At 31.5% G+C, this 20575-nt stretch overlaps 3 protein-coding genes across 4 annotated transcripts in view; 2 read left to right on the top strand and 1 right to left on the bottom strand.

The window, feature by feature from the left end:
- LOC143202177 (uncharacterized) overlaps positions 1 to 20575 on the bottom strand; it is a 262136-nt gene that overhangs the window by 6216 nt on the left and 235345 nt on the right. The window contains exon 1 of one of the 2 annotated variants that reach the window (XM_076413473.1): positions 800 to 989. The exons of the other annotated variant lie outside the window; for it this stretch is intronic. Coding sequence (XP_076269588.1) covers positions 800 to 974 — 175 coding nt within the window. The 5' untranslated portion in view covers positions 975 to 989. Of the gene's footprint in view, positions 1 to 799; positions 990 to 20575 lie in introns of those variants that run through there. 2 annotated transcript variants of the gene reach the window in all.
- On the top strand, positions 5333 to 8506 carry LOC143203198 (larval cuticle protein A3A). Its single transcript, XM_076415336.1, has 3 exons — positions 5333 to 5574; positions 7873 to 8037; positions 8098 to 8506. The coding sequence occupies exons 1-3, from the start codon at positions 5560 to 5562 to the stop codon at positions 8392 to 8394; spliced, it is 477 nt and encodes a 158-aa protein (XP_076271451.1). The 5' UTR covers positions 5333 to 5559; the 3' UTR covers positions 8395 to 8506.
- The window catches only part of LOC143202178 (uncharacterized), a 29928-nt gene continuing 25978 nt past the window's right edge, over positions 16626 to 20575 (top strand). Inside the window, exons 1-4 of the mRNA XM_076413475.1 lie at positions 16626 to 16705; positions 19477 to 19581; positions 19643 to 19808; positions 19866 to 20087. Of these exons, the coding sequence (XP_076269590.1) occupies positions 16637 to 16705; positions 19477 to 19581; positions 19643 to 19808; positions 19866 to 20087 (562 nt within the window). The 5' untranslated portion in view covers positions 16626 to 16636. The remainder of the gene's footprint in view (positions 16706 to 19476; positions 19582 to 19642; positions 19809 to 19865; positions 20088 to 20575) is intronic.

The following is a 20575-nucleotide window of genomic DNA, read 5'->3' as shown; positions in this document are numbered from 1 at the left end:
AGTTAGATTAACTTTGTATATCAACATTAATAGGAATAATCAAAGTATTGATAAAGTTGTGGAATATTATGGAAAGAAAAATAGGCGATTTTGCTTCTTGAAAATTGTGATGGTTAGGTTAAAACTTATCGGACAAGCCTTGAAGACAGTTCACGTGAAGGACGCCAAAGGCTGCAACAATATCTGAAAGCGTCGCAAAAGAACAGCATATTGCTTTTAAATATCATCGATTGGTTTGAAACCTAAGACATTTTACCAGGCTTCTGCCCAGATACATTCCAATGCCTTTGATTTATTTTAGAAAGGATAAAATATATTTCATGTATCCTTATACCACAAACCATGTTCTTGAATTGAAACAAGAGAGCAAAGAGTGATTTTAATCCAGCTCTTCAGATTCCAGAATAAGTTTGAATTCAGAAATCAACCAAGGAAATATTAGCGTCAGTTTTTTTAGGATACAAAGGACAATTTGAGACTTACATCTAAAGAGGTAAAACAACAAAGTTCAATAAATATTCCAAACTAAGGAAATCGATTTTTCATCAAGGAGGCACTCACACAGTCCAAAGTCATCTTTAATTTTACCATATCTAGCTTACACCTTAAAAATTCACTCATCGAAAATAATTTTTATCAAATCAATAGTGATACGGATTGGATACGTACATTGGATGTTTGTTGAAGAAGAAATAGCCATTTTTACGACTAAAAATTTGTTTTGTTTTGCAAATTAATTGACCATCTGCCATAAGAGTACGCATGATTGTAAAACAATTATAGGTTAATTGGAACATACCTGTTGTAAAACTACTTTTAAAGCATCCCGTACAGTAAAACATATTTTTGCTATTTTGCAACATGGTGGACCCGGGAAAAAGATCCTGACATATTTTACAGCGCTCCAACTTTTTACTATCTTCCATCGTGATAATTTTGATATTATTGACACCCGTCAGACCGATGCTTGACATGAATGGTGTTCTCGTTCATAGAGTAATACTCTATACTCTATCTTCTCGTCAGAATAATTAGTATTTAAAAACTTGATTCTTAAATACTACATTTAATTTTATCTTGAATCGTTGTTTTTAATTACATTTGTCGCTAATAATTAACATATAATAAAGTAATGAATGGCTCTCTCATATTGTGCATCCTTTGGGATTATGTATAGGCTGAAGAATAATTGCTTTCTTTTACAATGGCATAAATCTGTTTAGTATGCCGTTTCTATCCTTTTCTATCGCTGGAAAGCGAAATTGGTTCCTCTTTGTCACTAACTGAGGAAGAAAGCATATATATGTGACGTACATAATTTCACCTACACTATTTGCGCGTTATTTTGACAGCAATTCACGTAGAATCACAATTAAACAGGTGTAAATAAAATGAAATTGTTTCAGGTAAGTTACTAAACAAAATATGGGGTTTTTGTTATCTTAATATAATTACTAGTTTTTATCTTCTACATATTTTATCTGATATTCATTTATTTTCTCAGTTAATTAAGTCGATAAGTATTCTTCAGGCATAGCTCAGGAGGTATATGTTTAAATATTGCCGTTTATCATTATTTAGACCAACACCCAGTTCGTGATATATCTTGTTAGAGCGTAGCGGTCTTGGAAATACCTCGGATGTTAAATAATTTTCGCCGGTTACTTTTATTGTGAAGCTACAGAGCTATAAATACATACAATTTACCAAAAAACTGTGATACGGTATGCTAACGATAGTTTTTTTTTGAAACTTTGTAAATATATAGAATACCTTTTATATATGCTGAGAATCGTTAATATCTTGGAGCCCTGAAGATTTCAAATTTAATAGATTGCCAGAAAATATTTTATTGATTTAAACTACTCGTTTTGCCGAAGTTCGGGTTTACAGTTTTTTGACTGATTGATTTCGTTGATCGAATTGATATTAGTTGGATTTTCTTGTCGTTATTAGACAAAAGTTCGAACTTCCAGAAGTCATTACTAATCAATCTTAAATATGTAAGGTACTTCACAGATACAGAAAATCTATCCCTAAAGTTAGAATTAAAATCCAATGAAAATCGCTCATGCACACGTAACGTAATGAGTCATGTGCTTCACCAACAACTTTTATTAAAAATTCAGTGAATTTGAATTGAAAACTTTCTTCAAGAGGTATATATCGTGCCCAGCGCTCTTCTGATTTTTTTATATTGTTATATTTTTGCGTAGAATGATTTCTTATTACTTTTATGGTAGGTTTCAATTTCAACGTCGCTTCTTCATTTAAGCCAAAACTTCTCCCTTTCGGCTTCATTTGGGATCTGCAAGAGCCAGCAGTCACTAGAGGCCAGATCTGGACTCTACGGTGGATGGCAGAGCAATTTGAAGCCCATATCATTCAATTTAGTAATTTTTTTCATCGACTTGTGACGGAGACAGTCGAGCGATAGTTGTTCAATAAACTAAACACTTGATTGTAAACATATTTTAACATGTATCGTGTGTTAGGAGGTGGCATCATTTATATGGCATGGCAGCGATTTAAAAATGCTTTTTTATAACTTTTAATTTTACTTATGTTTATTCTAGCACAGCTTCAACTACCTTTTTATTTATTATTTTTTTCAATCAATTTATTTTTTTCTCTCTCTGCCTAATACATGGTATAATTATATAATTTTGAGTTGAAGTATGCTTACGATATCCGAAAATCCTTAACCTAATATCAATTAACAAGATTTATAGTGGCAAAGCCACCAATATAACTTATACAGATCTAAGTTGACTCAGAAAATAACCTATACCTGGTAAAATAGCATTCTGAGGCTTTAAATCACTTGAGGCAGTAAGCTAAACCAAAAATCATTCCAAAGTATAGAAGTAAACATATTTTATATTATATTGTAATATTTTCCAAGCCATCCTACCATCTTTTTAGTTCCCAACTGTTGTAAATGTTGTAAATACTACATTTGTTCAGAATATTTTTGAGGATTAGAGATGGACTTGAAGCTGTAAATTAAAGTATTCATTTTTTTGGGTGTTGTTTTAATTAATTAAAACTAAACTTGTATTTTTATACGACAAAACAGCATCTCTATAAATTTTCACCAGTGTTTAATATACAGGATATCTCCAAATAAACGGATGAATTTAAAAATTAAAGTTATAACATATTCGATAAATAATTCTCATTACATAATTTTTATTAATGTCTTGTTAATTCCTAAGTCGCTTCATCACAATTTTCTTTAATTTTTTAATTTGAGTTGCATTTAAGTTACATCAATATTCCGACAATATTTTAATGACATTTGTTGTGGCTAACAAATTCCATTATATTCAATATATTGTTCAAAAATTAAAACTTTTTTTTCTCTTTTATAGTGATGTATTTCTATTAACCCTAAAATATCAGTTGTCAAACTGTTCTTTGTTGCACTTGCTTTGTTGTTTGTTGCAACATTTGTAATTATTCCACAAATCAGTCAGTTTGGGAAAAAAAAATATAAATCATAATTAATTAAACAATATAATCAACATAACATACGATATTTATTTAGCATCGATTTTGTAACAATATTTCAATTAAATAAACACAAAACTCTTGATATTACTATTACCATTCAATATATAGGATATATTTTCGAATACAAATAGTTATGGCAGATTTTTATGCCCTTAAAATATTCAGCATATAGGACAGGAATCAATATATTCATAATATTTAATCGTGTAAACCTCAAGCGTAAGGCACTGATGGTTATAGTGGGTTTAATGGGTGTAGCCGCTTCCCAGGCGTTGGATTTTAAATTTATTGGTTATTCTCGCGATTACAAGTAGATAAAGGTCATCAAAATCACAAGGATTTAAACACAAGAATATATTAATGTTATTTTTCTTTCAATGTACAGTTTTATTAATGTTTTAGATCATATACCTTTTCTCTGTTACACTTTTATACGCACGATCACATCCATATGCCAAAATAGTGTACAATGATCTCGTACCTCAAGCTTCTGCATTAAGTTACGAATATCCAGCAGAGGACTCTCATATACAGCCAGACGAAGTTAATTTTGAAGACACGGACAGTGAAACTAACGTATCTCAACATGCATCTTCAGATTATGTTAAAGAACATATTGATCATTATGTAAGTAGACTATATCGAGTTGAATTAAAATTAATACTACAATTTTAGGGTCATCCAAAGTACTCCTTTACGTATGCTGTTAGGGATTACCATACAGGGGACATTAAAAGCCATTTTGAAACGAGAGATGGTGATGTGGTAAAGGGACATTACTACTTAATCGAACCGGATGGTTCTTTGAGGACCGTATATTATCACGCAGACAAACATAACGGATTTAATGCAGTAGTACGGAAAATTTCACCAAGTGAGGCTCAGTTACAATCAGAGAATGAAGCTGGCGTTGATAATGATGATGAATAAAAGAAACTGTACGAACATCAACATCAATTTTGTCAATCATTATTTATTATAGAGCCTATTGCTTCTTATTTATTTATATTGTAGTCTGTTTACATTTTAAAATAAAATTTAATTGATTTAATTTTGAATATTATTTATAAACTAAACACACATATAGTTCTTACGTTAAAATAAATAATTTTTGCTATTGAACGAATTATAAAATTGCTCAGTACATGGAAACGTGATGATCTTTTCTGTTGACCTTTGTGGTGGGTAATAGTATTTATCCTATTAGACGTGTATTTTTTTCTGATTTTATTTCGATTATTCGAATTATGTCTTCCATAGGTTTAAAAAAGATGTTGTTACCAAAGAACTGAAATTAATGACGAAATAAAATGATATAATTTTTTGTCATATTCATAATATTCTTAAATATATTTTTAAAAAATTAACATTATAAAAATACTAATAAAAAATAAACACACTAATAATTTAAAAAATCAAATTAATTAATTGTTTAAGTTTTCAGATCTTGTTTATATTTATAGATAGTATATTCAAAGTTATTTTGTACATACGTCAAAACGTCGCAATATTGCCGCATCAACTCTGAGTTTTAGATCAGTTTTTAGATCAATTATTTTATTTAAATTAGAATTTTGTTGTATATCAAAGCCCAATTGAACTAAAACTCACAGATGATGCAGCAACATCGCGACGTTTTGACGTCACAAATTCAGATGACGTATGTACGAAATAACTTTGAATAGACTATATATTAAAATATATGAATAATAATAATATTGCAAATATGATACGCCACTGCTTTTAAGAGAGTGTGAAGATGTTCTTTATTATAAGATGATGATAGATGCATCGCTTCTTCTTTTACTAAGCGCATCTTCGGATGCAGCATCAGTTTGTTTCAGTTAGTATTAAACAAACCATCGCGAATGACAATTATCGACAGCTACTTGGATGGTATTAACATCGAGGAGAATTTTTTTGCGAAATGTATCAAGACACAATGAAAACCTTGGAATGGAAACGTGCTTGGATGGAGAGTAAGGGTCCATTTGATTATAAATAGAGTGATGCCCGAGAAGATCCGTAGTATCTCGTGAAACAATGGCGTTACTGAGTGTAAGTATATTTAAGTGTATTCAGTCGGGTTGGATATACTATTTTTTTGATGAATTGTAAATTGAAACGTGTTGTAATGAGAGCTTTTGTCTTGTATATCGAAGTTTTGGTAAGAATAATACGAAATTAGAATTATTTCTTGCAAATATACCGTCACCTTCAACGTCGAACTTTATCATATCATCAAAAAATATCTAGTTTAACCAGTGATATCTAAGATCACTGTTCTAATAGTTAAATAACATTAGTATGAATTCGTCAAAATTAATTCAAAATCACACAAAGTGAGGATAAGATGTTTGTAACACTCGGAAATAGTTCTAGAAGCGTTGATAATTTCAAGTTATACACTTGTTCAGTTGTCTGTGAGCAATACAACTAATGATTACACATATTTTAACATCATTAAGAACTTTAAATGATTAACATATAAATTCTCTCAAATTTAATACACTTGTAAGTATTAATAGAGTACATTAATCTTAGAATTTATGGATCCAAGCAGTGCGGTGGTTTTAGAGGAGTTCTACCTACACTCCTCTACACCTAAAACAGTTCAATTTTCGTGTTTCATGGGAGTTTCACGCAGTCAAATCAGGTGCCTTATGTCGATGTAAAATGAATTCTTCTTACACCAAGATGGTTTAAAAGGTTATAATAATAATCTGAGTTTGTTACACCATCAATCTGGGGGTAATTCATTAAAAAAAATCTTTAACATACCAAAAAACTGATGCCAGTATTTTATTGGGCTATATCTGAATATTAACTAGCTGCCAACACTTGTTACCCTCTTGCTTGGATTCAGGTTCCTTGGCCATTCAGTCATCTCTCCTCAGTATCTTTCTTTTCCAAGTTGCATTAGAATGTTTCCTTCTGTTGTTAAAGTTAGTGAATGTGAAAGACAACATTGGAGAACTAAAAGGTGCATTTTTGTATCGATGTTTGATCTGAGGATATATTTAGGTCTTTAAGGAAAAGTGCTTATGGTTTCTAATTGGTTCGCTAAATCAACAACAATTCGTTTATTCAAACTGTCGTTTGTTTGTGTGTTTACATGTTGCTTATATCGCGAGAAAAAATCATCAGCATGTTGGGTGGTAAAAATATGTGTTTTTTTCGTTAAATCCAGCTAGCCTGTCACAAATTCTAAGTTAGTTATGACAATATTAAATTAATTCGAATTTAAAATTCCTAGTTACCGTACTCGTCATACCTAAACCTTAGTGATGACTGTTACTTATTTTAGAAACTAAGCATTTATATTATATTCAAATAAAAAAGTCGTAACTGAAGTACATGTTTATTGCTTCTGCAATCTAGCTGTAGGCAATAAGTATTATTATATGATTTTCAGTAAGTAAGTGCTGTACAAACTTATAATGTAACTCTTATTCCAGATACTATTCAAACTTATTCTAAATACTATTTTAACTTATTCTAGAGATCATTATATCTAACACTATGTGTCTATTAATCAGTTTGTATTGTAGTTTGCGCTCAAGCGCCTACGCACTTCACTGTCATCGCGTATATTTTTCTGTTTGGGATTTGCATTGGGATGTACTAACAGTCTATAACACTAAAACTTCGAATCGCATTCGTTATGGTTTCTAAGGGGATATCGCGCTGAATTAGTTTGTTGGAAACGTAATATCGACGATGACTCGCAACACCTCTGAAGGACAGCTGTGTTTGATTTGCTAGTAGTACCCCACAGTTTAATACCATAGGTCCAAATGAGCCTCAGTGTTGACTTATATAGCAAAACCTTGTTATCTAATGATAATTTAGATTTACGTCCTATCAGCCAGTACATTTGATTTAGTTTAACCCCAAGCTGTTTGCGTTTTGTCACTATATGTCGGCTCGCGGGAGTTCATATATTATATAACATGGTATCCAGGTTATAATCTTCGTCATTGAACTGACTAGCGAGTGACCAAGTAATTTTTATCGGATTTTATATACTTATCTGCAGAAAATTACAATTATAACTTATATTAAATATAAATTTCGAATAATCCATCTATCCTAAAAGTGGAAGAGACATCTTGCCGCCTTAACAAACTCGTATCGTTTACAATCTGCTAAAGAAATAGGTGGAGACCTGATATATCACGATGTTAAGTCATGAAATGATCTCGCCTTTGTATTATAAACACAAATCATTATTAGCATCAGACGATTTGTGTCATATATGGTATTGCAACCTTTTGATGATTGTCCTTAACAATATTTTAAATATCATCTATTATTCTTACTAAAAACTTACTAAATATCGACATATATTTATAGGTTTTGGCATTTTTAATCGGAGTAAGATTTTCTTGTGCTGGATATGCATCTCCGGCTGTTGGTTATGCTGGTTTCCCGTTGGCTGCTGGTCCAGCCTTTGCAGGTACAGCAGGAGGTCCTCTAGCATACGCCACAGGGGAACATGGTCACGATGTTGATTTTTATGTAAGAACAAAGTAGTTGAACCCACATTTGTTAAGTAATCTCGCTTGTCATTTGTTTTAGGCTCATCCACGGTATACCTTTAACTACGGGGTAGCTGATGGCTTCACAGGAGACAGCAAAACCCAAACTGAAACACGTGACGGGGATGTGGTGAAGGGTTCTTACTCGGTTGCAGAACCCGATGGTTCTGTGCGTGTGGTTCATTATACTTCCGACGATGTTAACGGTTTCAATGCAGTGGTGAAGAAAATTGGTCCAGGATATTATGGAGGAATCGCTAAACCTGCTGCTATAGCGGTCCCTGCGCCTGCTGGAGCTTTTGGTCATGGATTTTTAGCAGGGTTTAAACATTATTAACATTTTTCATAACATTTAATTTGTATATATATAAACATATCTGTATTTATCTCTACTTATCTAACAAAATGTATCCCATGACAATAAAATTTGGATTATAGAAATTTTACAACAGTTTTTCAAACTAATATTTACCAGTATTGTTGGTAAAGAAAAAAGATATTGAAAGCGCTATTATAGGACAATCTAAGCCAAATGATTCCGCCGGCGTGGAATATAATACCTCATTATTTATTTAACTTGGCACATTTCCCACCGATACAAGGTAAAAAATGCTATCTACAGTTTTATGCAATCCGCTTTAATTGTTGCTAAAAATCGTAAAAACAAATCTCCAAAATTCTTTAACGCAAACATATAATAGTACAGCTTCAGTCTTTCTTCTCAATATAATTTTATTGTTGAATAATATATATCAGTAATTTTATCTTTCATTAACATTACAAGTATATATTTATATAATATACAACTAAATAATTTCTGTGTAAATGTTACATTTTCTAAATATTAATAAAACCAATATTCTCAATTAAGTTATTTTTGAATACTCATTATATTATTATATTCATCATTATTTACAATCATGATGTCTCATATTCTATTATATTTATGCTATATTATTGGATTAATATTGAACAAATAAACTGTAAGATAGAATATCTAAAATAAAATAATAAATTATGCACTTTGAGTAAACTGTGTTGCTAATATTGCTAATCAGTATTTCATGTACAATGAAAATTCTTATAGTTATTCATATTTCTATATACAGGTTATGTTATACGACCCTAACTGTCCGTAAATTAGGTTTAAATCTATCTGAATTGTGAACAAGCGAGACGGGTTAGTCTGTTTTCTAATATATAAGAACCCTCAATGTAGCTCTTTATCGACGTCAACCAGTCGCCAATTTCGTCCGTAAAGTAGGAGATGTTTTAAAGCAAATTAATAGATTTTTTATTTTCTATATATATATATAGTCCAAGTATTTTGGGATGCGCATGGAATAATTTTCGGATCTGGCCAATCGTTCTACAAAAATGGTATCGAAAAGTTAGAGGGTCGCTATAATTAGTGTATCACCATTGAAGGGAATTATGGTGAATAAAAAAAACTAATTTTGCCAAAAGAATGTGTTTTACTATGGTAGGTCAGCGACTTTTTAATTGACCTGTTAGCAATAACGCTGAACTAAGATACTGAATGAATCTTGACGTAAAACTTCGCTAGGGAGGAAAACGAAAAAAAAAGGAGAGTTGTTCATATATAGAAAAATGTATTTCTTAATTGGAACAAAATTAATATAAATACAATACAATACCAGAACATAATCCTGAGAATTATAGTAGGTTCACCCAGATACTACAGGACTGATTACGTACACCCAGACCTTCAGATACCGACTGTCACTCAGGAAATCAAAAGAATCACCAGAAGACATGAGGATACACTCCATTCTCATGTTAATATCGATGTAAGACAACTCTTGGGTAACACCAGAACAGAAAACAGACTCAAAGGAATCAAACTATTTGATCTTTTGTAGTGTAATGTAGTGAGGTGCATTTAATAGAAAAACCGCAGTGTTAATACGTTAAATTAATTATTAATTAATTACGTGTTAATAAAAAATATTTTTGTGTAGATGGTAATATTGTTGACAATAGTTTGAACTATGTTGTTTTAGGTTTCTATCTACCTTCATACTTATACTGTGGGCTCTCTCTTTATCATGTAATTAATATTAACTTGTGATTATAATTAAAATTAACCTTCCTATAAAGCCTACAAATATAACAATACGATTGATGGCGTCCATTTAAGCAACACATAATAACCGTTTATTATATTTATCATTGAAATCATTGAACAAAAACCTTAACAGATTCTAACTGATGTTATCTGGCTTACCCAACTGAAAAAAAATACAGAGTTTAGTATGCAAATCTTGGCGTTAATTCTTACGTTCGCAGATACACGCAATACTATTTAAAGAAATGCCATTGTGAAATCGGAAGAGGCTTCGAGCCGCCATGTTTTCAGAACAGCGTTTAAGATAAGAGTTTTATATTATTTTCAGCACATGTGTTACGGCGTATTGTAAAAGAACAAACGATTGTTCGGCGTTTGTGAGATATGAGAAATAGGTTTACGTGATGGATTAGGGAGAAAGTAATTTTAAAAATATTATAATGAATTAAATGAAATTATGATCTTTAAAAACATTGATTGTTCAGCTGTAATAATTGTTTTGATAGTGTAAAAGAGAGTATTATTTGTTTATATTTTCTCGATATTTTTTTTTCTGAAAATACAAAGACAAGTACCATTCAAGGAAATCATAAATCAATCCGAATATCCATTGTACTTGGAATTTTATTATTAATTATTAATTATTTAATTAAAAAGAATAATGAATAGCAACATTCTTGATGTTTCTTCGGTGGTTGTATTTGCCAAATATGATATCTTAATACGTCCGAGGGACGTTAGAACTTCATAAGAGTTTATTTGTAAAGACGCAACGTTCCGAGTCAATATCATTGTCTTATTCAGCTTATTTTACTGTGTTTTATGCTGCCCAACCTGACTTTCATCAAATGGTGAGTTTTTTCACAGAGTTTTCCCATTTTAAATCCCATTTATTATTTATTAAATAAATGGTTATGTTCTATTCGTTATTTTATATTTTTAAGTCCTCATTTGCTATATTCTATTTATTATTTTCCATTTATTATTCTTTCTTTATTATTTTTTATCGTTACATATTTTATCGTCCTCTATTTTATTTCTTCGAATCGTCGTATGTTCCCCATAATCCTTAAATTATGATAAATCAAAGATAATAGTTTATGGTCGCAACTGTAATTATAATTTATAACTATTTTATAAGCAAGAAACTAACGCCAAAGCGCCCAAAGTTATTGATGTGTAGTTATGATCTAGGATAACTTGAATCATGCGTAAACGCCACCGAATCTATCGTGTGGCGTTTGACTTTTTCCCTTGTATGCATCGCAAGTTCATCATAGCTGGAGATGGAGAAGTGAGTGCACAATAGCACAAGCACAATAAGCAATGCACGTTGCTCTCTCATTGCACGTCCATTATTGTTAGTTTTAGGACATAAGCTGGTACGTCGTGCGTTAGTTTCCTTTCGTGCCGTAAGCACATGTCATACTCCAGCTCAGCATAGTTTATCATTGCCATCAGTTACGTTATTGTCTGGTTTATAATGATTATCTTTCAATGTCATTGGCTACTATGGACTAATGTTGTTATTAATTATCTTGGTTATTGCTATTATCATCGCCTGTTATTGATTTAATCAATACTATCCAATATCAGTATGTTACGACACATTTATTTATCGACACTATTTTTCATCAGTACTATGATCTGCCACCATAATTTAGTACCTGCATGAGCATGAGCAACAGGTAACAGGTTAATTGAAAAGTCCCCGGCCTGACACATATATGGCGCTACTAGAATTAAATCTATATGTTGTTTAGTAGCCTTAACCCTCAAAAGATCGCGTCTATAAATTGGCAGCTGTCGGATCATTAGTTTGTGAATTATAGCATTTTGAGTGAAGCAACTTTTGTTATTGTGAAAAAAAATGAATAAAAAGGTATTTCGCGTGTTGAAATTGCTTTTTGAAGGGAAAAAATACAGTTGAAGCAAAAACTTGGCTTGATGCCGAGTTTCCGGACACTACCCCAAGAAAATCAACCATCCAGGACTGGTATGCCAAATTTAGACGTGGTAAAATGAGCATCGAAGAATGTAAAGGCAGTGGACGCCGAAAAGCGGTTGTTACCGAAGAAAACATAAAACAATCCACAAAATGATTTTGAATGACCGTGACTCTGAAGATATCAACTGAACGTGTACATAATATCATTCACGAATATTGGTATGAGAAAGCACTGTGCAAAGTGGGTGCCACTCGAGCTCACTTTTGACCAAAAATAATGGCGACTTGATAGTTCGGAGCAGTGTTTGAAGATGATCAAACGTAAGAAGCCCGAGTTTTTGCGTCGATATGTGACAATGGATGAAATATGGTTTCATTTCGAAGTCCAATCGACAGTCATCCAAGTGAACTGCACACGATGAACCCGCTCCAAAATGTGGGAAAACGCAACAGTCGGCTGGCAATGTTATGGCGTCTATATTTTGGGATGCGCATGAAATAATTTTCATTGAATACCTTGAAAAAGGAAGGACCATCAACAGCGACTATTACATAACGTTATTGGACCGCTTGAAAGACGAAATCGCCGAAAAACGGCCGCATTTGGAGGAAAATAAAGTCCTGCTACAGCAAGATAATTTACCGAGTCAAAAATTGGATTTCGAATTGCTTCCTCATCCTTGGTTGCTCGTTGAGAGCTGATTGACGAAACTGAGTCTTATTTTGAAGCAAAGGGCAAATCGTATGACAAAAATGGCATCGAAAAGTGGGAGGGTCGCTATAATCAGTGTATCACCCTTGAAGGGAATTATGTTGAATAATAAAAAAGCAATTTTGCCAAAATAATGTGTTTTAACATTGACCTGTTATACATACTTAGATCTCGGTTTGGAAAGGAAATAAGACATATCAGATCATTCATTAGTAGATCATTAAAAAATACAATAAAAAACAGTTTAGAAAATGTGTAAGTCACACTAGCTTATTTTTCTGAAAAATATTACCATGTCATCAAACAGATAAGAGAAAGAAATACATTATTTTATTAAAGAAATCATGCCAAATTTGAACATGTTTCTCCGAAAATATTGTAATAATAAATACCACAACCAAGAGCAAAACTTATTTTCCAAACCACTAAACATTCATCATTATTCCATAAAATTAAATAATATTTAATCGCTTTTAGACAGACTATCCATTTATTCATTTATCATTATCCTAGGTCAATTTTTTCCAATGTTAATCACTCACAGACACGCAATCGTTATTAATAAATGCGCTAATTATTTAACAGCGCTATTATCATAATTGGTCTTCCGATTAATAAAACAATTAACACCAATTTGGAGTAATTAATTTATGAATTTAAATAAAATCGCAGATGCGAATGCATAAACAATATTGGAAACCAAGCGGAAAATTGTTCCTAAAAATGAGATTTCCATTTGTTCCATTCCTTCTATTATTACTCTATCTGCGAATATGTAGAATAGGTTCTTTAGTTTGATACAAGGTGGTGCTTTTATGCAATAATATGGTGTGCCAATATGTTGGCTGAAGTTATGGGTTGAGTTTTGAGATGTTAATGTGTATATTTTCCAGTATTCGTTAACAATGGAAATAATGACGGAACTCATAAATTGGAGGAAGGACTATTGATAAGAGGATACTATATTTTAAAATAAAAACTACAAAATATTTTTTTTTAATGTTTTAGATTTTTATCTTTCCCAATTTATTCTTTTAATACAAGAGTGTATAATAAATTTCCTCTATAATTGAAGTAAAGTAATTGATAAAAAAGGTTTATATATGCTGTCGATTAGGCTGAAAGAAGAAATTTCGTTAAAATATTTTTAAAGCAAAATTTTAACTCAGATTTGGTTAATCGGCGACTCTTAATTCATATATCGGTCAAGCTAAAGCAGGTATACCATAAGGAAGTCTGCTGGGGTTAATGCTTTATTTACTCTACGCTTGTGATATATCACAAATGGAGAATATTAAGGTGGTTACATTTGCTGATGATACTGCGATTATAGCGGCCGGAGACAATAGTGAACAAGGCTCACGAATATTACAACAGGCAAGTGACAATATAAATAATTGGACACAAGCTTGGAAAATAAAAATTATCGAAAGTGAATCTGTACATGTGCAGTTCACCTACAATCAGACCGTACAAGCACCAATAACAGTAAATAATACTAATCATTCCATATAGCAATAACGCTAAATATCTCGGAATGAATCTCGATGCAAAATTTCGCTGGACGGAACATATAAAGAAGAAAAGAAAATAACTGGAATTGAAATATAGGAGAATGTATTGGCTAATTAGAATAAAATCACAATTACCGGTACATAATAAATAGCTATCTTATATAATACTATAATACTATAATACTGAAACCCATATGGATATACGGAGTTCATAAACAAAGAGTAACATAAACACAATACAAATTTTTCGGATCAAAGTTCTGAGAAGTATCGTGGGTGCACCCAAATACTACAGGACTAACTACCTAACAAACATCGAGACCTTTAGATACCCACAGTCAGTCAAGAAATCAAAAGAACTGCAAGGGGCATGAGGAAGGACTCCATTCTCATGAGAATATTGAAGCATTGTAGCTTTTGGATACCATCAGAATAGGACACAGGCTCAAAAGAATCAAACCATCTGATCTTGTGTAGTGTTGTGTAGTGAAGTGCATATAATAAAAAATACAGCACATATATAAACATTATTTCACCAGAGACGGAGATAGGGCGGATGGGTCCTCCTAGTTATATACCTAGATTTAAGTTATATTTAAGTTTTTTATCTACTATATGCTTGAAACTTTTTTCACTGCCTCCAGCACAGTCAATATTTTTAAGGCTGACGCATAGGTTCTATATTATTTTCAATGTACAGTAGCATCTACGCTGTTCGATTGGTATGCAGTGCACTACATTAAGTATATGTCTAACTGGCTCTGTGTTTAATGTGAGTTTATTACCACATTTTGATAAGGTTCCCTTTTTAAAAAATATTCATGGGTTAGCTTACAATGTCTCATCTTAATGGAATAAGCTACGATAAGATTGCTCTTGCTATGTTTTATATTTTGGTAAAATATCCCAGAGTATGATCCCACCAATAAAATCCTATTTTAACTGTGATAATTTCTGATATATTTTCAAAAAAAGTGTGGCTCTACAATAGATCTAATTATAATGGTCATAATAATAATTCTTGTAATCGGTCATTATAATGGTCATCAATCGGTAATTTTCAGTCTAATTATTAAAAAAAATTATATTGTTACTAGTCGTTGCCGACTAAACTACGATTTATCCTTTACCTTAACTTAAATTTAGTTATATAACTAAGAGAATCCATCGATCCTATCTTAGTCTCTGGTGTAATAATGTTTATATATAACACCGCTGTTTTTCTATTAAATGCCCCTCACTACTCTACACTCGATAAGATCAAATACTATTCTGGTGTTATCCAAGAGTTGTATTACTTGATATTGACATGATAATCGAATAGGAAGGAGAGAGTCTCACGTCTCTTTACAATTCTCTTGATTTCCTGGGTGACAGTCGGTATCTGAAGGTCTCGATATAAGTAATTAGTCCTCTAGTATCAGTATGCACCCACATTATTTAAGAGGACTTTGTGCTGTAAAACTTGATTATGTACCAGCAGTTTATTTTGTACTGCACATATTTAATTACTTTGGTTAATTTTTATTTTCCAAGTTTAGCTACAATTATTTATATTGTCACTTGCCTGTTTATTTTCGTATGGCATCTCCGCTGTCATCAGCAAATGTAGATGTGTAGATTAGATAAAGAATTGGCACCAATAAAATTCCTTGTGATATACCTGCTTTAGCTGTTTTAATTGTAAAGTAGGCTTTTTCGTGTTTGACTCTAAACATTAAGGCTGTAATGTAATATGTCAATAGATCAGTGTATTATTTCGGTAACACTTTCTGTAGCCCAATGCTAATAAATAAAGGAATTATTGAGGAAGGCTATTAACCCATTTCAGAAGAGAATTGTTAAAGAAAAACGTTAGTTCTGATGCGTAAAAATTTTACTTAACTTCTTCCATTTCCTGCTAACAGCTTTTTCGAAATAATTAGATTTTTTTTGCTATAAATGATGCCTTATTTCACTTCGGAATCAGATTAACTTTTTTCACGGTAAATGATGATATTAATCATCAAATCAACTTTTGAATGTCCCATTTCACGTTAAGATTAGTTTAGTTTGTTCGAATAAGATTCAATTGCGACACAAAACACCCAATAAAATCTTAAGACAATGGCTCCGTTCGTTATTTCTAATTACCATAATTACGATTGCGCGAACAGAACGGTCTGGACCCCGAGAATGACTAGGGGAAGACGTCGTCGAAGGACCATTGGATTTTCGGCAGCCTTGTACCGGGACAAATGATTGAATTGCAACATTTTTCTCAAGGTGGGGTAATATGCGTTGAGAACGGGCGAACAGATAAAAGCATTGTTGAAAATGGATGTGTGTCAGTCAGCTTCAGTGCCCGTTTCAGAAAAATTAAAACCAAAAATGAATAATTTAAAGGTAATTAATTTTCCGAGGTGTCGACAGGGATATTTATTCGAGTGTTTCCAGGACGTTGGTTTGTGATTGTGTTTATTGAGTGTGAATAATATCGCGGTGACTGGGTTTTCCAATAAGTTGCTAGATTAGTTAGTCAAATGAGGGCTTTATTGAAGTAATTTAATTACTATAGATTATTATTTTTATACTGTAGTTTTTCATTCAATGGTATTTTTAAAAATTATTGAGCATATTGTTGATTAAACACGATCTATGATGTGACATATATTAACGATTGTATTCGTTCTCGATCTAGCATATTAGATAATTAGTTAATTGTTAATTTATTAGAGATTTTTAATTTATTGTGTATATTTATTTAGAAAAAATAGTAGAATATAATCAATTAAAATATTTTTCATCATTTTCTATGAGATTTTTCTATGCTATTTCGATCTAATCAGAAGACGCAATGTTTGGTGAGTAGCCTATATGTCTTTCACAATTTTTCCAACTTTGAGCGTTGTCATGCAGGATGATGACTTTTCATGTGTTACCTGCTATTAGTCGTCTTTTTTGCAACATTTCTTCATTCAGTTTGTTCATTTGATATCAATAGATTTTTGTGGTAATAGTCTCATCGGTTTACCTTGTTGATTTCACCATATGTAAAACAAACCTTTATTATGTATATTCCGCTTTGGTATCGATAGGGATGATTCAGCAGACCTAGTCTATGCCTGTTTGCGCCTGGTATTGTTGTAGTAAATTCACTTTTTCATCACCAGTGACAGTACGATAGAGAAAATTCGTATGTATGCCAAGCAATGAAACTATGATATTTAAATAGTTCAAAATTGCGTTGCATTTTCAATCAACTCATTTGCTAAAAAATGTATCTCCTTCTCAGTATTTTATGTTGTATTTACCTGTATGTAAATAGTTCATTTATTAACCAATAAATCTGTTTAAAAGTTCTTTAAGAATTTGAGCTGGGATTTTGTTGAATAGATATTGAAATCAATTGTCTTCGACATTTTTTGATCTGTTCTTTATCATCGATATCGAACTCTTCAATTAAAAATTATTTTAAATCAAACTATATAATTAGAACTTGATGGAGCAGAACACCATATATTTCTAATGGTTTTAAGAGTTTTCTAAAGTCAAACAAACATGATTAGCGTCCATATACATTGAAAGACTCAACAGTATTATATACAAGTTCTTCTCTTTTGTATGGCAAGCAATGAAACAATGATGTTTGTTTCATAAATAGTTCGAAATATATTGCATATTCAATCAACTCATGTGCTAAAAAATGTATCTCTTTTTGAATATTTTATGTTGTATTTACATGTATGAAAGTAATATATCAATTATTAACCGATAAAGCTGATTGAAAGTTCTTTAAGAATTTGAGCTGGCTTTTTGTTGAATAAATCTTGAAATTAATTGTCTCCGAAATTTTTTGGTCCGTTCTTTATCATCGATATCGAAATTTCCAATTAATACATATTTGAAATCAAATAGATAATTAGAACTTGATGGAGCAGAACACCATATGTTTCTAATGGTTTTAAGAGTTTTTCTAAGGTCCAACAAGCATGATAGCGTCCATATACATTGAAAGACTTAATAGTACTAAATGAGAAACTGTTACATTAGGTAGAGAAACCACGGAATCGTCAAAATCATCTTATCTAACAGTTGGTTAGTTAATTATAATTAAGTTGTTTATATAGATATGTTTAAGCATTTTTACGCGTTTTTACCAATAGAAATTGCTAATCGAAATATATGCAGCACCTAAAAATACCTGAGCAAATATTATCTTATATATTGGGCAATATTTTAAATGAATCGTCATAAATTATCTTCTATCAGAATAGATACTTTTCCGGTCAAATTTGTCAAGAAAATCCTTTAAAAAAATTAAGATATGTAAAAATGTTCAAGAATCTCTAGTTCCACCATATATTTTTAAATTTTATTTTAGTTTTGCGATGAATAATAACAATTTTAGATTAATTATGTCGTGATTTATGTGTTTTGATTTTTGGGTGAACCAATTTTCAATAAATGAGCTGCCTAAATGCAACTCAATTTAAGCTATGGTCCGAATTAAGTTAACTGTAAAGGCATTGGTTGATTATGGTTTATGACAGAGATCTTCGATTTCAGAAAATCGCACAAAGAGTTCTGATTGGACAGTTGAACGTGATCTCTACTAGAAATAATCGGACATTTAAATTGTTCATCCAAAATGTGGACGTAACGTCATTTATATCGCTCAATTAGTCGAAAAGAAATAAGTTTTCATTGTTCTCTCATCGTTAACAATATAAAAGAACTCCATATATTGTAATTTTCTTTATTAAATCTTTATCTTTATTATCCAAAAATGTACCTCATCAATAATATTCAAATTATTCTTTGGCAAGAATTAAGTTCCTAAACAAGTGCAATTTTGATAACAGAAATGCCGATAAACTGACCCACCCTGTTATACAAGAATAGAATAATATACAATTTAAAAACAAGAAAATAAAAATTTACTGATTTTAGTTGATTTCGTTCATATATTAATGAGTTTTTTCTATATTGAATCAAACGTTCTAATTTAAACTCTTACCCAGTGTTAAATTTTGGAATTAATATAACCAATTAATGGCCAACAATTTAAATTATTTTATTTAAATTATGTTTTTCCTGCCTTTCAATATATACTGCAGCATTATCGATAGAATAATTATCTAGGTACTATTTCTAACATAGTAAATTTATTGTAGGTTGTTATTTTCGGTATTCTGTCGATAGTACCAAAGATATACTGTGGAATCGTTGCTGTCCCTGATACATATCATAAGTATGCTCCAGAAGAGGTGGATTACCACGTATGTGCTTTTACGCAAAATTGTATTTTTACATGTTTATGATTATTTCGTATTATTTTAGTCCCATCCAAAATATGCCTTCAAATATGGTGTTTCTGACCCTCACACAGGTGATCATAAAACACAAACGGAAATCAGAGATGGAGAGATTGTTAAAGGTCAATATTCACTGGTAGAGCCTGATGGTTCTGTCCGTACTGTCAATTATGTGGCCGATCCAGTAAATGGTATTGAAAACAGTTTTTACATGTATTATGAAAGTTATTCGGAACTTATTTTCACAGGATTTAATGCCGTTGTATCGAAGAGTGGGCCATCTGTGCATGTCGAGCCGAAACAGCACATAGTTCCCGAGGCTGTAGTACCATCACCGCTTCCAACATACGTGAAAAAAGTGGTACCCACGTATGTTAAGCCGGTTGTACCATTACCAATAAAACCTTTGGCTACAGTGACCCCTACCGTTCACTACGCTAAACCGATTGTTAAATATACCTCACCGTTAGGTAAGTTTTATGTTTCATTGTTTCATAAAATCTGACATAGATGGAGCTCCAATGTCAGAAGAGGTTTCTATATTAATGTCTGTATAGTTGATGAAACCATCGCTAGTTGGTTTCAATATGTTGATTTTCATGACATGAATGTTCATATACAAGAAATATCGATATTGTTTGCGTTTTTTTGATATTTTTGGTACATTGTATGTTTATTTTTATTTAGCTAGTTTTACAATAAAAATAGGCGAAAGAGCAAGTATTTAATAAACAGGATTTTAAAAAGAATTAATTTCGTTAATATAACTCCCAATATTACTTTAAAAAAAATTTAAAAACAAAAGTGCTCAGTTTGCTATCTGCTTCTTGGTTGGGTTAACGCTTTTTGGACATTTGAATAATGAATAGAGCTAGCCACCAGTGAATGACTGATAATTTTTGATGATATTGTCCCTATTTGATCCCATAGGAGTACATAATTGCTGTTGCTGATTTTT

This window comes from Rhynchophorus ferrugineus, unplaced genomic scaffold (genome assembly GCF_030347505.1).
Source record: "Rhynchophorus ferrugineus isolate W39M unplaced genomic scaffold, kcgeb_rfMv2 rfM9, whole genome shotgun sequence".
NCBI lineage: Eukaryota > Metazoa > Arthropoda > Insecta > Coleoptera > Curculionidae > Rhynchophorus > Rhynchophorus ferrugineus.
The sequence above is the reverse complement of the archived record's forward strand: the minus strand, read 5'-3'. Positions and strand labels throughout refer to the sequence as shown.